The sequence below is a fragment of the Schistocerca gregaria genome, chromosome 4 (genome assembly GCF_023897955.1).
Source record: "Schistocerca gregaria isolate iqSchGreg1 chromosome 4, iqSchGreg1.2, whole genome shotgun sequence".
In the NCBI taxonomy this organism is placed as follows: domain Eukaryota; kingdom Metazoa; phylum Arthropoda; class Insecta; order Orthoptera; family Acrididae; genus Schistocerca; species Schistocerca gregaria.
The window spans coordinates 433,327,771-433,346,566 of NC_064923.1; the positions used below are offsets into that span (position 1 = coordinate 433,327,771).

General features: G+C 35.8%; 1 protein-coding gene across 1 annotated transcript in view; it reads left to right on the top strand.

Annotated features, from left to right (window-relative positions):
- LOC126267346 (E3 ubiquitin-protein ligase MYCBP2) overlaps positions 1 to 10,452 on the top strand; it is a 1,244,949-nt gene extending 1,234,497 nt beyond the window's left edge. Inside the window, exons 72-74 of the mRNA XM_049972469.1 lie at positions 6,907 to 7,116; positions 7,270 to 7,537; positions 8,641 to 10,452. Coding sequence (XP_049828426.1) covers positions 6,907 to 7,116; positions 7,270 to 7,537; positions 8,641 to 8,756 — 594 coding nt within the window. The 3' untranslated portion in view covers positions 8,757 to 10,452. The remainder of the gene's footprint in view (positions 1 to 6,906; positions 7,117 to 7,269; positions 7,538 to 8,640) is intronic.
- Positions 10,453 to 18,796: the final 8,344 nt, after the last annotated feature.

Here is an 18,796-nt window from a genome sequence, read left to right on the forward strand (position 1 = left end):
AGTGCCAAAACAAACATTCAGCACCACAGACAACATTTAAAGAGTCATAGTGTATGAAGAGCCTAGTAGCTGGCCATATTCACATCACCCCTGTGTCTGCTGAGAACTTTTATAATGGCCCTCTTACTGACTCTACTCACAAAACAGCTTCCTTGCCAAATTTGTCACTTGATTTAATGTAAGCTATGTTGTGCTTATAAGGTAAAAAATATGTATGGTTGTGGGACTCATTTTGTAAAATGTGCATACCTTAGGGTTCATGGTAAATGTTTTGAGGATGTAATGCAAGTTCTTACTTTTCCAAAATCTTCACCTCTCATTTTCTCTGCTTCAAGTTGTGTATGCCAAAGCATGGTCTGAAACAATTTAATGCATACTTCCACCACTGCTCCTTTTTAAGAAATTGCTCAGAAGGAATTCACCCCTTTGAGAACTCTAACAATTCCCAGGGATGTTTTCCTCATTTGAAAAAAGAAAGATAGCATGTGAGTCAAATTTGGGCTCTGAAACATTAATGCCTGGAGCTGGGATTCCTTAGAAAACGCTTATCCAATTCATGTTCACTTGGATTCCTTCACAAAGCTGTGGAAGACACATTACACTACATCAGTTTGTAGTTTCTGTCCTACCTTCATCAAGTATTAAAAAAATGTAAATTTCATCTCACTAGGGCCTCCCGTTGGGTAGACTGTTCGCCAGGTGCAAGTCTTTCGATTTGACACCACTTCGGTGACTTGTGCGTCGATGGTGATGAAATGATGATGATTACAACAACACCCAGTCCCTGAGCGGAGAAAATCTCTGACCTAGCCGGGAATTGAATCTGGGTCCTTAGGACTGACACTCTGTCGTACTGACCACTCAGCTACCGGGGGCGGACATCAAGTATGATTGTGGCAAAATATCCAACGGAGTAGCAAAGAAAAGACTCATGATCATTTTCTCACATTCATAGTTATCTTCATTTTTATTGAACACTCACCATCAGAGAAGATCCAGACACCAGAATGTGGCTATGTCTCTGGGTCATATTCATCAGCAGTATTCCATCTCCATGTAAGTCATCGAATATTGATTTTGACCCATCAGAATTAAACCTATAAAGCATATGTTGACAGACTTCCACATATGCCAAGCCATTTATTCCCAAGTGAGAGATGAATAATCAACTGACTGCATACTTCAATGGAATGAAGAATTGTACTCAAAATCTCAAAGACAGTAACCAATGCAATCCAAAGACTACGCAGAATGTGGATGCCCCTTTCAATCGCTCTCTTTGACTTTTGCTGCAAAATAACACCTGTATTATGTATTCAAGGCTGTTTTAGGCACCAGGCTGATTTTCTTTTCTTTGTAGTTGTTTAGCGTGCTCCATAAATAAAAATCACACAATGTTAAGTCTGGGGCCTTCAAGGCAAGAGGCCCACAAGCCTGTCTCAGGGTACATGTTATTGATGTGGTTCATACTTTGGTTGGATATGTAAGAAATTGCAACATCTTGTTAGAATACTGCACACAGCTTCTCTGCATCTGTTAATTGTGCATATAAAGAGTCTAAGTGTAATTGAAAAATATGGGACAAATAATGAACATGCTGGACAACACAGCAAACTCCTATTTCTATGAGTGGAGCAGTTCTTCATGCAGAATATGTGAGTTCTCCTGCGACCAGTATATGCAATTCTGGGAGTTTATATAACCTGACAAATGAAACCAAACCTCATCTGACATGAAGGAAAGTAAGGGGTCCAAGTAATCATTAGCAATTGACGTTAACAACCAGTTACAATATTGAACTCGTTTTTTCCCATGACTCTCTCTAATAACAACTCTTATACCACCCTCACATGACAGGCTTTTAATTTCATATCTTTTAGTACACAATGACATGGTGTGTGAGATACACTTGCCTGCTGTGATAGGCTCCTTACTGACTTTCAGAGGCTTCTCGTAATATGCATGCGAATTCTGCCTATAGTTTCACGGGTCCTCACTGTCGATTGCCTATTCTTCTGCACATTCTGAATGGATCAGGCAATCCTCCATTTCTTATACAGATCTTGAATAATTCTGGTCATGGGGTTTCCTAACACTTTGCCTCACATGCAGTTTTTTTTTTTTACCCTTCTTGATGGAGCCTGTCTTTATGTAACACTCCACAAGATTAGTTTGCTGTTCTACTGCAACTCCCCATTTCAATACCAACTCAACAATATGAGGTTGTTACAACTGACACACCAACGAACAGCTGCACTCAATGTTCCAATAAAATGCAGTGTAGCCAACTTTCGAAAGAGTATTGCCACTTCACAAGCAACCAGTACATGAGGTGTACCAGTTTTATGTGAGACACCTGTATTAAACCACCAAAAGACCATGGCCATGGCTAACTCTATGGCTGATAGAAATGAAATTTCTGTTTGTTACATGACAAGTTGCAATGTATAAAGGTGCATTACAAGTAGTAATATACTGTAAACAGGTCCCTGTTGACACATTAGCAGGTAACTATTTTCTTCAAAAAAATATATAATCTACTAACATACGTATTAAACTACCAGTAGGAGATAAACAGCACTTATTTAAAACAGCTGAGGAAGCAGCACCTTTTTCAAATTAACTAGCTTTTCAAAGTATTGGTTTTTAAAATAGCTAGTTTAGAAAGTTACATTTAGCTGGCACAAACACAAACAAACAGTGATAAGCAACATAGTGAGAGTTTATTGTCAGTACATTGTGCATATTGAGTTTTTAATAATTGCTTATCTCTTGTTAATGTATACCATGACTTGTTCCATAGTCCTGAAGATTCTCCTTCTTGGTAGGACTACAGGACATAATGAGTGAGTGAATATATGGATGGATCATGACAGTGCAGGCTCTCTTATCACTTACTGTTTAGAGTTACTATTCAAACTTTCACTAGTTCGGTATATTGGAAGATATGTTCAAAAGTTTTTTCTTTTTTTTTTTTTCTCTCTCCCAAATATGATGAAGAAAGAAAATTATGTAGTGTCGTTCCATTATATCATACAGTATTGCATCCAGAAGTGTATAAGGTGAAACACTGGTAGTCTGAATTCAAGAATGACCTGCAGGGCCTGTTCAAAAAACTGGCTATACTCAATACTGCTCCACACTGCATTTGTTGCTTGATAAAATTTGATGTAGTTAGGGACCAGAAAATGTAGCATCTTTTTTGCTAAAATTAGCATCTATTTTTTGCAAAATTTGGGTATATTTTTGACAAAATTTGCATATATCTTTTTGTTTGTAAGTAATTAGTCACACAAATTTAAAAGGTTATCTGTCTACATGAGAGAAGACGAACAAAGCCATAGTTCTTTGAAACTGTTTAAAAAAGTGCTGATTGGTAACTTTTTTGACTGAAATGTTTGCTTTTGAAAAAACTTCAGCACCTTTTTCTCTGAAACTGGCATTCATTTTCTTCATTAGGCTGCATTTAAGCTTTCAAAAATGACTGTCTTCTTAAAAAGCAGCAGGATTTTCCCACCAGTGAATTGAATGCGTCTCCAATTTAAGATGTTTCTGGACATTATTTGTCTTTTCCCACCCAGTTCAGTGATTACAAAATCTGCAGGTTATTTATTTCGACCATTCATGGGCATTCATAATAGTGCAACCCTTGCTTGACAACGCTACAGGCAGAGCGGACGAGGCACTTAGCATAGACATAGAACCAAATGCACTCTGACTCTATTTTAATGTTAGGGGGAGAATTTTGGTGCAGTCAAAAAATGTTTCAGATACTGTTTTCCAATTGCTATATTGCAGAGTGCAGGCAGTATATGCTATAGTGGCAGATGGCTGTGTGCATTCAACAGATTTGAATTTTGACTGTCTGAGAGAAATGAGCAGTGTGGGGAAAAAAGCCTTGCCTCCCTTCCGCAGGGCAGCAGCCTATAGCAGGTAACAGAACTGACGCATTGTCATAGGGATCAACAGTCTCTTATGGTGTTGGAAGAGTCATAATTGAAATCCGTGATGGACCACAATTAGGTGCTTCAGTTATTTCAAAATAAGAAAAGAAAACAATAAGCAATGTCCAACACAAAATGTATGGGGACAGCTACCACGCGGCTGCTCATTGAGGTTAGCAGGGTATATGAGTATTGTTAAAGGTATATTCAAAGCCCATCCTTTTTGGTATTCGATGCAACCACAGTTCAAAGCGACCGCCACCTAATTTGTCATGTTAAAGGTGTACATATTATTCCATCTTTTGAGCTTTCGCTGACAAACAAATGTTCACATTTTTTTGGTATAAAATGCTATAAGTCGCATGGCTGAGTACTATGTTGCATTATAGTGTGTATCTTAAATAGACTTTTCAACCATCCACAGTTGGCATGGTGCCAAACCATTGAGAGCTTTGATAGTTTATTGTGTTCGTACACTTTTTACTTGGCAATTACTTCAAAACAAGAAAAGAAAACAATGAGCAATGTCCAACACAAAACATTTGGGGACAGCTACAGCTGCTCATTGAGGTTAGCAGGGTATAAGAGTATTGTTTAAGGTATATACAAAGCCCATTCTCTTGTGGTATTTGATGCAACCACAGTTCAAAGCTCCCACCACCTAATTTGCATGTTATAAGTGTACATATTATTCCACCTTTTGAGCTTTTGCTAACAAACAAATGTACAATTTTTTTTGTTATAAAATGCTTTAAGTTACATGGCTGAGTACTATGTTGCATTACAGTGTGTGTTTTAAATAGACTGTTCAATCATCCTCAGTTGGCGTGACGCCAAATCATTGAGAGCTTTGATATTTTATTGTGTTTGTACACTTTTTACTTGGCAAACAGATCCTTATGCACATTACCTTTCCAAATTTTGCATCGCCAGATGATGTACAATACCAGTAACTGAAAATTGGTTACATTTTTAATATTTGTATGTTATGTCAAACTGTTACAGATAAAGTAATTCATCTGGATACAATTCCCTATGAAATAGCGTGTATTAAGTAATTTTGCATTTCGAGACAGAATTTTGGTCTACTTCGCATTTATCACAAAATGCGAATTTTTCCACTCCCTAGCTGTAGTATATCTCTTTCAAGCATACATGTCTATAAATGGAATCAGTATTTGGAATAAGAACAATCTGTGTAGTCTAATGTCAGTTAGTAGTCTAATGTCACTTAGTTTAGTAGTGAATCGTGTCCACTACTGAGGAACATATAATCCACATAAATGATCACCTATAATTATAGTACTCTTTTCAAGTACTTAAAATTTTATGTTGTTTATCTGAAACACATTAGGAAAACCACAAGGCTTTCTCTTTGAAAATTGCACTTCTGATTCCTTGTTACATCTCAGTCAGTATTTTCCAGTAATCTCTCTGTTAAAGGAATATTGTAACTCATAGCTAGAATGAGAGAAAGACAGATGAACAAAACCCGCATTTTGGATTGAATGTATAGCAGTTTGTTTTCAGTTCCTTTTCTTGTTTCTATCAGTTGCATTGCTAAAATTGATGAAGAAAGATATAAAGACAGAATTTAATTGCCCACTCACAAGCTCATTACAGACTAAGTACAAGGTTGTAATTGCTTGGTATGGGCTATAGCTTTGTTCTGGAAACCCTTTAGGCATCAGCCTTATGTAAGGAAACTGAAAATATTAATCAGGATGACCAGATAGGGATCTGGACCTTTTTCCTTCCAATTATCAATTCTGCTTCAGTTTCTTTTGCAGCTTCCTCGGGTTGTTGAAAGCTGAGTGACTTCAGCTGGTTATGTTTGTTCAGTGCAGAACAGCAGTAAATGATTACAGTTGTATGTCCTGAAATCAGGGGCCACTTTCTTTTAATGTCAGATCTTTATTTTCTTTCTCACATATGAAGAGTTATTCTTGCATATGTTTAATGCATTTCTTCTCAGCTTTGTTTACAACAAATCTCTTTTGCATAATTCTTTGAACATTAATTCCAATTTTGACATAGATGAGGCAATCAACCCACAAAGCTTTTAGTTTCCCACACATCACCTAAAGTTAATAAGTCCAGAAACTGCAGTATATAGCTCAGAGATTCCATAATAAATTAAAAGGCAAGGATGTACGGAATTCAGGGTTGGTCAAACAATGTACTTAACTCGTTCAATAAAATTTTTCTGGGTTTGTGACCGCATTGTCAACATTGTCAATATATATGAAACTACCGACGTTTCAGTCCCTGTTGCAAGGGACCTTCTACAGAGTGTTTAGTTTACTGCTCAATGAGAAAAGTTTGTTTCTTATACACCTGCACACCAAGAGCCTATCAGAATTAGATAACAGCTATATCTGCAGGTATCTAAGAAACAAAATTTTCTCATTCAACATTAACAAAAACACCCTGAAGAAGGTCGCTTGCAATAAGGACAGAAACATCAGTAGTTTTATATACATTGACAATGCGGTCACAAACCCAGAAAAATTTTATTGAATCTTACAATGGCCACAGAAGCCTACGTTTATAATGTACTTAACTATTTGATTCTACTCTTATTTGTTACAGTTAACCTACTGGATGAGTAATGATATGTCATTTATTTGTTTATTTAAAACTGATTTTCATATTATTTAGAGGAGATATTGAGCAGCAAACAAGCACATTTGAAAGTCAAATGGAATGTGCATGCACAAGTGCATTCTTTCACATCCACGTGCGCACAACTTACTCACATGACCACTGTTGTCTCCAGACACTGAGGCAGAGTTCTGATGAAGGACTTAGTCCAATAACTCAGGAATAACCTACAGTCTACTTTTAAATGTGCCTTTCTGCTGCTCAACACCTCCTCTACGTGGTAATTAGCAATCTATCCAATTCATATTATTGTTATTCCATCCTGGATGTTCCATTATTTGATTTGCTTGTTATTTAGGCCAGCATAGAACATTCAGTCCTGGCTGATTTGTTGGCGCCTGTGAAGGACCTGTATGAAGATGTTCGCAGAAAAGCTCTTATGAGATTAGAGTATGAGGGACTCCATAAGGCAGAAGCAATAACCAGTCCAGGAGCTCGATTTCATAATGATCCTGCTAGCTATGCAATGGATAGATATGCATATTATGTTTGCTACAAATGCAATAAGGTTTGTCATATCCATTAATATGATATGCGCCTGGAAAAATATCAACATTACATAATCATTGGCATTTTAGAAAACAAGTTTTTGATGCCTTTTCAAAATTTGACAGTTGTATCAGATCCATATTAAAGCTTATCTTATGCTCTTCTGTCATAGGCATATTATGGAGGAGAAGCACGATGCGATGCAGAAGTGGGAGAGGAGTATGACCCTACAGAGTTGGTCTGTGGTGCCTGCAGTGATGTATCTCGTGCCCAGATGTGCCCAAAACATGGGACAGATTTTCTTGAGTACAAGTGCAGATACTGTTGTTCAGTAGCTGTCTTCTTCTGCTTTGGAACTACTCATTTCTGTAATGCTTGCCATGACGACTTTCAGCGTGTCACCAACATTCCCCGTCTGGAACTCCCATCGTGTCCTGCAGGTTGTAACTGATGTTTTTTAAAAATATTTAACAGTAATGTCTAGCGTGTCAGTTTATGTCAATGGTACAGAACAGTTCTCTTTATATCAACTTTTGACATCTTAAGTTATCCTGAAACTATGTGGTTATCTTGTTTAATAAGGAACAAAGGTAAAATGCACATAGAAATAATTAGGTCAGTCTGAAAACCCAGTAAATTGTGGCACTGGAACGAGAAATGAGGAAAAATACTTTTGTGAGTAATTTCTCTGATGACCAGAGTTTGTGTTGTACAAATAACTGCGCAGCCTCTAAAGGATTTTTCCATCTCTACCTCCCTCAGTATAAGTGTAGTACAATCACATGTGGTATTAAAAATAAAAGAAACGGATTGTTCAAAATATAAACAAATACTTGCAACATTTCCTAAACTATTATGCAATTTTTTGTGATAAATGCTACCACGAGTGGACTGGTAGGAAAAAGGAAGTGTGCCATCTGTTCAGTTTTCTAAGTACCCAAAGCTGGAATATCACTGATATTGCATAACACGCCAGATGCCCAGATTTCCTGATGTATTCTTGTTTTTACAAGACAATTAGTTATTTGTACAGAACTGAAATCATTTACTTCTTCTCCAGCCAAATGTTCCACAAATAATTAAAAAGATTCTGTAAAGGAGAATCTCATAATTCCAAAAAAAAGTTATACAAAGATACCAATGCATGTACTGACAGTTGAAATGTTTTAAGATTATTTTTTAGCATATTACATTAACCAAAGTAATCTGAAATAAGGCCTACATTTTGTGAGTATTGTTATACATTTTTTGAGTATTGTTATGATACAGTGAAAGCATTCTTTAACATGTGCCTGGTCTGCATATGAAACAAATTCAACCTAATGCTTTTTATAAAATTTATAACACACACCATTTTCTGCACTCACTCAATTTTGGTGAGTCTTCCATGTTTTCTTGCAGTATTAAGTCGCCTTGATCAATCATTTGTTTACAATCTGTATGTGTTCTTTTGTATAATAATTACAACTATGTGTGGAATTTGTATGATGAACAATAATCATTTGTTTGTTGGTTGCAGTAATCTTATTTTATATTGTTGCAGGTCCCAAGGCAAAACAGCTTGAGGGAGACGAGTGTCCACTCCATGTGAAGCATCCACCAACTGGTGAAGAATTTGCTTTGGGCTGTGGGGTGTGTCGAAATGCTCACACTTTCTAACATAATGTCTCATTATAAATCAAGAATCATTTATCTAATGCATTCTTGACTTAAAAAAAGAAACTGTTATAATATTAAGTATGCCAACACATACATTATCTTTGTAAAGTGTGTAATTGAGAAAGCAGTACTTTTTATTTTCATAAGTAATCACATTGGGTCTCCATAAAGTGTTAATGTTTTTGATAAGTACTGAATAGTGCAATACTTGCCTTGCTCACAGGTCAAAATTCATACCACAATGTAAGCACTGAGAATATGTTGATTTTACTCACAGTGTAAATAAATGGACCATGCATTAGGAGAGGTTTACAGACACTGCAGATAGCTGTTGGAAAAATGTGAAGGATATACAAAATACAACAAAGCTGTGAATACTTTGACAAAAAGTAAGAAATTTAATGTGATGTCCTAGATTATTTTGGAAGAAATACTAATATATCTTGAGTGAGGAACTGTATGCACATTGGCAAGAACATTACAGAAATATACTCCGTATCATTTTAATAGCTTTATGTAACAAGAAACCTGATGTCTGGGTTTTCATTTGTGATACAGTTTTAGTGTACTAATTGTGAATTTCATGAAAGGTGTACATAATGACAGATTGTAAAGTGTGCATGAACAAGTTACCATGTTTTACAGAGTAGTTTATGAACTATTGTTCCTTTTTATTTTTTTAGCATATATAAAATGTATTTTTTTTATCTCTAACTGGATTAAGGTCTACATTGTAAAAAAAAGTGCCATACTTTCCAATAAATTCTTTTAAGTTATTGATAGAATTTATGAGAAGTTATCACTGGTAAACAGCATAACGTTGTATGCCGTCATGTATGTGGAGACAGTAACAACACATGCAGAAAAGTGTTTTTGTGTACAGATACTTATTTTTTATAACCAAATGGGTGTGCTCTTTTGGTGTACTTTCATGCCTAGTCCGTTACCCGTAACTGTTATCAGCCTTATCTCGTAACGTTTTATTGTGCTTTGTACTCATCTTAATATTTTACTGTTACAAAATCACTTGGCAAAATTTTACACTCTTGTCTTCCCTCCCTTCCTCTTTCACAATACTGTGTATATCAAAACCTTTAAGTAACTTTCTTTCTTAAAAAAAGTTACCTATAAATCTAATGCTAATAGGATGTAACAACAGCAAGCATTTGCTATGGTACTCATAAAGAACAATGTAAGAATAAATAAATAATAATTTTGGATAGCATATGATCTTGTAGTAATGAAAATATTTTATGAAAATATATTTCCAGCTACTCCAAAAACTGTATTTGCACATTTTCATTTTACTACAGACTGTCATGATACATATGATTTTGGGTGCTGTAATCATCGTGTATAAAACTATTTCTCTGTACATCAAGCTAGATTTGAGGGATTGTGATTCAAATCCTCTTCTGGCCCTCTAGACTTACGTTATACTTAACATGATTAAGGTGGAATGCGGGATGGACCCCCCCCCCCCTTTTTTTTTTTTTTAGGACTGTACTGATTTCCTTCCCCATTCTTGTCCAGTCCCAACCAGTGCTCTATCTCTAATAATGTCGAAGGGCATTGAGCATGAGGCTTCTTTCATTTTTCTTCCATTGCATTTCAAACCCACCAAAATATTGTATACTATATATTTGTTAAGTTTTTATGCCATCTTGGAAAAGACAATAAAAGTGATTAAATAATATTTACATTTGTATATACAGTGGTACATTTTAATATTACTTTCAATAGATTCTGTGCTAAAGAAGATTACTCACAAATGAAATCCTTTAGTTCTCAGTGAAGCTTCTGCTGAAGTGAACCATCTGTAATTGTAATGTGATATGGACTGGGATGCAAACCTATGTCTTCCTTGTATGTAGAGTATTCTATCAATTAGGCTATTCAAGAATACCTCATAGACTATGTAAGCTCCCTACTAAGAAACTGTTATCACAGTTTAATTAAGTTCAGCAATTAGTCTTTAATTAGTAGTAGAGCTCACATCCGTAGATCGTAGTCATTTTTTAGTAATTGAACTGTGACGTAACCAATATGACGAAGGTTAGAGTCGTTATTATTATTAGCATATAAAATTACTCACTGAGAAAATACTGAATAACAATTCACATCTGTTTTCACAACTGTTTTCGAATTTATTTTCAAATTTCAGTTACTGTGATTCCTAGGCACAATGTTAAATTATAGTTCTGCCTTTCATGCATGTAAGCCCATTACCAGTGATCAGTCATCCAGTTATGTAAAAAATTCAAATTTAAGATATATTCTGCATAAAACACTTATGATATCATCTAATCTCTCCTCAGATAACTAACTTTATTATATGTGCTTTAATGCTCCTATGTGCCTCACATCCATACTACTGCTCCCTGGCTTGACACACTCAACCATGCTCTCTAAAAAAAAATGCCTACTGCCCACTTTAGTGATGAGCAAAATCATTCTTTTCAGAGATTGGATCAGAATCACTTGGGAACTTTGCCTTTTTAATTCAAGGTCACGGTGGCTGTATTTTCACTTTACTGTAACCTAATTCGAAAGAACAGAGGAGGACCATTAATAATTTTCCGTTATGTTCCTTCTAGTTTTAAAATTTCTGGAAAGGTCTACTTTTTGTCTTTAGCGAAACTTAAAAATATTGCAATAGAATTCTGAATACTTTTACCAAGTTCAGAAATTATAAAAATAAAATTCATTCTTCTTACTTTATCATAATTTTATTAAAAACAAAATAAATACTACAACATAACTGAAATCAATTTTCTACCTCTTGAAATTATTTACTGTTGATGTTTACAATCAACATGATGATTGATGTGCCTAAGAGGAAGGAACTAATCAATGTTAAGCTCTATAAACCAAATTTGACCAACATTACTCAAAGTGAGTTGGGTACTTTTCTCAGCACAAGCCTGTCCTCCTTTCAAAAAGCTGCTCTCACAGGCTACCAGTGTAGCTGGAATACATAATTTTTTCAGAACCGATTGGTGAACTGTTGGGTACAGAAGTTATCCAGATTCCCACAAGTTTAAGTGTTGACTACTTGTAGGCAAATATGCCTCAAATAAATATTTGTCTAGCTTGATAATAGCAACAGGTTCTGAAGTGTGGCTTCCTTTGAAGTTTAATTTTTTTGTATTACCACAGTTTTTTTAAAACAAATCTGCAGTTTTTCAAAGAATATAAATGCTCTTTTGACATCATCAACAGTTTTCTGTACTGACTTCTGCATTGTGTGTTGCACAGCGAGATTTAAAGAATGCGCAAAGTTTGGAACTTGTGACAGATTTCAAAGTGTGGCATTTAATTTAATGTTTGAAGAGTAGGCCATTATTAAGGCAGTGATTTTAAACTCTATATTTATTAAGATTTTATTGAACTCGATGTGTGCAATGTATTGATCAGTTAACTAAAGTTGTTTTTAATAAAATTATGATAAAGTAAGAAGAATGAATTTTATTTTTATAATGTCTGAACTTGGTAAAAGTATTCAGAATTCTATTGCAATAGTTTTAAGTTTTAATGAAGACAAAAAGTAGACCTTTCCAGAAATATTTGCATAGTGAGATAATGACACAATTCTTTCTTTACACTTAATGATGCAGTTTGTGTTGCAAGGTGCTCCACATGCAGTGCACTGGCAACTGTCAATGGGGTTGTGGTATCCTGTGCTTGAGCATATTTGGAAATGTATTGCATGGGCAATAGGCGCAGCTGGAAGTTGGCTTCCTCAGATTTGTTGTTTGTCATTGTTGGGATGTCGTGGAGTCCATGCTCCACATTTCTTGGTTTTTGCTGTCTGTCTTCCAGGAGTCTAGTGTATTCCCACGTCAATATAAGGTTATGAGCTGCCATGAGGTTTTCAGTGAAGCAGGTCATGTCTGCCAAAATATGGGTTATTCAGTTTTGAATGTATTTTACAATGCATAGCATTCTTTTCAGGCATGATAACTTGACTCCCTCATATCTTTTGAGATTTGAATATGTGACATGTCTCCATATAAGTTGAATGTTGTATGATGCAGTTGGCACAACCTTTAGTTGAATAATCCCAGAGCTGTTCTTACAGATTTTACACTCAGTTTCTTTATCTCAATAGTTGCCTTCATCACACTAACTAATCTCTCTGCAGTTGGTGATAACAACATTTACCCAATTTGAAATATTTTCTGCAGTATGTCTTTCTTTAGATTGGAAGCACTCAAGAAGATATGACTTTGAGTCCTCTCATGTATAAAATGTGTTGTGTATGCATAGAAAATAATATTATTTATTGTTGTTTGCCTGTAATTTTTATCAAATAACTGGGCATTAGAAAATTTGATAATGCTTTTCAAACTTGTAAATTATAAATTTGGCAATGGGTATTTATGATTTGTTAAAATGTTGTGTTTATAATGCCATAATTTTATTTATTATGATCTGCTTTATAACACTGGCAAATTTACCCATGGATTGTTGCAAGTGAAATTCAGTTGGAAGAAGGGCATAAAAAAAAGGCAAATCAGCATTTGCAGGAACCCAGTGACAGTGGTGGGCTGGATATAGATTGAGACTAACTTTGACTTCCTGGGAGGAGAACTTTATCTGAAGTGGAAGTAGGCATTGGTGAAGACTATTTGTTAGAATGATTTCTCAGATGTCATCGGTTGATTGGTATCTTTATTGGCTTCCTGACCCACATCATTCCAGAGGTACTTTTGAATGCTTGGACTTCAGATGTCTTTTCAGGTATGATGAGGAGCCATAAGAACAAGAAACTATCTGCTGGGAGTAGTGGCACTTCCACTTATTTATTCAGTTCAGTACAACAATACCATACATCATTTGAAAATCTAGGTGAAACAGTGTGGTTGACTTATATCCCAAAGCAAAGAAAAACATCTTACATGGAAAAATTTAAATACTTGCTATCAAGGTGAACTTTTTAAGTAGTAAAATTTAACAATACACACCATTATTATTATTATAATAAACATTGTCAGAAAGCAGTCAGGTCAAACAGTGAATGGACCAAGAGCTCAGCAAGCTGAATTAGTTACAGAGCCAAGACTGCAAAGAGTGGGGTGGCTCCTGAGTCACCCGGAAATCCACTCCATTTGGAGTCGGGAGTGGTAGTGGAATGGTGGGAAACTGGCGAGTGGTGAACAGTGAGGGGCTGGCGAGTTGTGAACAGTGAGTGTCTGGCAAGCAGTGAATGGTGAGCAGCTGATAGACAGTCAATGGTGAACATCTGACGAACAATGAATGGTAAGTGGTGGGTGGGTGGCAGGAGCTAGTTCACCTGCAAACCACTCCATGCTCCATCAGGAGCAGTAGCTGAGCAAAGAGCATGGAAGCAAGTCTTGTGAATAAGTTCCTTCTCACTCACTAATGACTGAACTGCAGCACATTCATTACAAGTTGTCTTTTCAAATCCAAGAGTGGAAATAAAAGATGAGAAATTGTTTTCTGCATTAATGCAGTATTCTGGAAACTGACTTTTCTTGCTCTCTATTCTTTCTGTGGTAGATAAAAGCTGCTCACAACAGTAAGGTACATAAACACAAACAAACACATTGTCTACACTGTATGTTTCTGCAACTTGGGACTGGTTCTTATTATAATCATCTGTGCCACAGTGATTAATGCAGCATGTTGTGTGGAATGCTGTTGTACCAACCTGTCCTAGAATCTTCATTCCAGTCACTTTCATCTCTGGAGAGACAATTTGGACCTGAAGAGTGACCACCCTTTTTCCAAATCACCAGTTGTTCGTTCCATAGAAGATTTTAGCTCTTTGAAACAGTTCGGGAGCAGATCACCCAGCTCTAGTGTGCACTACCTGTGCTGCAGTTCAAAAAGAACCAAAGGAAAAGAAAGGGTACGTGGTCCTGACTAAGGTGAGCAGTACACTTACCCCCTCCACACTAATTTGTTTTTGAAATTATCATGAGGTCCTCAATATACATAAAAAATAACCTCTCAGACCCAAAAATGTCACCCAAAAGCTAAAACTTCTGATAATAGATAATCTGATGCACACATTAAGTGACAAGTAAAATAATGTTGCACTTTATTCCACATTGCTCTTTACCTGATCTTAAATTCACAAACATTTGCATACAACAAACCAAGATCTCTGTTTCCTTACAAATATGTTAACATTTTTAACAAAAAATATAGCAACGAACTGTAAAATAAGGAATGTAGACCATTTGACCATCTTATGAAAACATAGTCTCACTGACAAGAATAGAATAAAAAAGGCAGTTACCTGTAAAACACACAAAAGAAACAAATTTTCTTTGTATATATGCACACACAAGAATAATATCACTTATATCTCAATCTACGTTAAGACAAAAAAAAATTAAAAATTCCAAGTTACAGTGACTCACATGAACAAATTACTCAGTTGGAAAATCGTTTAGTTGTAACACGGTAAATTTTCATATTAACGTTGAAGATATGATGAAAGGAATTCAGTATAAACTAACATGGAAATAATATAGCTATTTAGTTATGACTTAAAATAGTATAATTCAGTGTGGCGTTACACAGCTAAATGAAAACAGTAAAGGAGTCTTCTGTAAAAGAAACGAAATATGTGGAAGAAACATGACACAATGAAGAAAATCATGAACATCGAGTGAGAAAATAAAAACTCTATGTTTTTCCATGCTCTTCTTAGCACAAAATTTTTCTTTCCACACTTGCCTCTTGTCATCTTCACTGGTGAATCACTATGTTGTGCACACATCACATATTACAATGGCACCATCATGTAAATTTGTGTGTTCCTGGTACGACTGGTCCTATAAAATAATCTCACATTGCTGTGGGTGTAGGTTGAGCTCATAGTAACTGGCCTGTTGTTTGCAGGTCCTGGTGTGCAGCACATAGTTTGGTACTGATGTATCTCTTTCTGTGGCTGGAAAAATCACAGCCTTAGATTTTGCCTTGATTCCCACTGTTGATACCCCATAGGGACTTTGCCACTGCGATGTGTGATTGTTCCTTTTCTTTCTGTGTTATCTGTACCATTCTGTTTACATTGTACCCAGCACATGATTAATATGGCAGTCATGTGCCCAGACCTCCATTCACCATTTACACAATCATGCCATGTACAAAACAACAGCATCCTACTTCCATTTGTTTATCTTTGTCCTCACAGTACTCTTCCATCACATTAGTCTTGTATCAGAGGATTTATGTTTCATATCACTGATAGATCACAAGAAGTCCCATCCATTTCTTTTTTCAACCTAGAGTTCCTGCATATCTTTGTCAAGATTTGTAACTCAGCATTCCAAGTCACTGTCTTCATATTTGTGTCACACATAAAATTTTATGCTGTAAGCAGCACCCCATCATGGTCATGGAACTGTTAGTCACTATTCCTGTTTCTTCTTCCTTCCATTTCTTTTCAGTCTGTTAACACAGTATGTCTTTCCTTCTTCTGTACAACAAACTTAATGTTCTTCTGATGGTTGCAAATCTTTTCCTTTTCTTTAATCATCATGCATTCCTTGTGCATAATTTGCAATTTTGTTTGTGTAGTTGTCATTCATATTTCTATTACTATATTGTTCCAAACTGAGAGTATTCGGAACTAGTGTATTTTGCAGCATCACCCATCTTTCTGTCTCCTTGCAGTTCTCATTCAATTTTTAGATATGATCCCCTTCACTTTTCAACCTTGCTACTTCTACCTCAGCAGCTTACAATTCCCTTTCTTTGGTAGAATTTCTGAATGTTAACTATTTGCTTTCTTAATATAATTCCTCTTTTTTCTTTTCAATTCCATATTTCCATTTCATGGCATATAGATTAAATTTCAGTGTATGGCAATTATTCTTTAAATGTGATATATATCCTGGATTTGATTCTGGAAGCTGAAGATTCATCTTGTGTTTTTCTATCTTTGTGTAATGTCTCAGATAATGTGACAATGCCTGCTTTGATCTTGTTCACATCTGGTGTCTCTTCTTTAATTACAACTCCTGTACTATCGCCACACTATGTGATAGAGTAATCTACTATACCATTAAAATGAACTTTTTATCTGTTGATGTTTGGATCACTAATTTCTTTGCTAATATAACTCTCAGATATTACAGTATCCATGGAGATTCTTTCATCTTGTTCCTTTCAGTGAACTTATCTGTGTATTTCGTCCTTCTGCTATTGATGTTGTCCCTGTTCCTTTTTCTTGGCATATATCTTCTGTTCCTAATTCCATTACTGCCACCTGTACTTCGTCTCCTTTATGTGGATGATTAATTCAGCCTGCTCCTCCCTATGTTATTACTTTCTATTTCTGTTAGTGAATATCCTCACTCTTGAGCGATTTGCTTTACTCAATCATTACTATCCACAGGCTTCTTTATGGCAGTATCCACATTAACTATTAATGTTTGAAATTTACTTTTCTGACTGTATTTCATTTTTTGTCAGGTCTTCCTGTCTTTATAATTGTGACTGACTCAGTTTCCCCCTTGATACTAGCTCCAGGGTGGGTCTGAGCTGAAACTAATCAATGTTTACCTGCTTTCCATTTCTCCCTGTATTGCTTTCACACCATAGTGTACATGTTTTGTCTTCTCCTCTTGGTATAAAGAATCAACCTGTCCAAAACTTCTGCACTGTAGTCCCCAGTTGTTTTATTAGGCCACTGTCACGTCTCGCTTGCCCACAGTTCCAGCTGTCTTTATATCTAAGGCGATGATGAGCCTCTCTATATTCTTGCCACTCTTCATGCCAACTGCTCTCATTGTTATTCCTTCTTCCTCCATTTGTGCTGATATTCTGCTTGCTTATTCCAGTTCTATGATCATACCTATCAATCTGCATCAAACATAGTATAGTAGGCGATGTACAACCTAATTTATGACCAAGCTTTTCTCAGATGGATTTTCTAAATACTGTCTCCATTCTAGTTCCTTCCAGGAATGTTGCAAAATTCCCATTATCCCTTCTGTTACGCAAATGTTGAATAATTGTTTTCAATATCCCTTCTTGTTTGGTTTGTGACCAGTACTTTGCAAGGAGGCTATCTCGAATTCTTTATGACATTCTGTTTTATTGTAGTCGCTCTCTTCACCTGACTACTTCTTCTAATAATTTGACAACTAAACATCTTTTGAACTTCCAGCAATGCATCTGGCATGATACGTTTGAAATTTCATATGAATAACTCTGGGTGTAAACGATCCTCTGGGATAAATTTGTTGAATGGAATATTCTTTATAAATTCCATCTGTGAACTGCATGCCAGTACTAGACTCACTTTAGTCTGTTTATGTCCTTCCTCTTGTACATTTTGCATATCACAATTACAACATCCTCCTTGTCTTGCTTTCTTTTAACCTTACTTTTATTGTAGCCATCCTGATGATGTTTACTTGGTGTGTTTCCGGCAATTGTTATTGGATTACTTTTACTAATTTTTGTATATAATTTATGTGTGCTTTTAATTTAATCTCCTCCATAGTCTTGGTTGTAAATTGCACTTCTAACTGTAAATTCTCTCTACTGTAATATGTTCGACCATAACTATACAATTATCAGCTTGTGTTATCAGCAGGTGTCACACCATACTGATCTCTTAATACTTGTTTTAATTCCTTACTAATTTTTTCTGTTAACTCTGTTTGTTTCCTTGAGGCCTCTGACAATATTTCTGTGCTCCATTTGCCTCCCTTTTGTGGCATCATATAGTAATTCCCCTGTCTAAAGCATTTTCTTCTTTGCTTCTATTGTTTCTTTCTGTAACTGTGGATCTGGCACTATAAAATCCTCCAAAAAAAGTGCTGCCCAGTGTCTCACCCCTCGATTTACTGTTATTCAAAACTAGAATTTTTGATTTGTCATTAAAGTCTTTCTTTAACTGACAAAACTGATTGCATTTGTTACTATCAACTTCACTTTCTTGCTCCATTTTGTCAATCATTACAAGTTTCAACACTAACAAAACCAAGTTTCATCCCACACAAAATATTGCACTAACACATCCTCAGTCCTGATAGTATAAATGACAACTG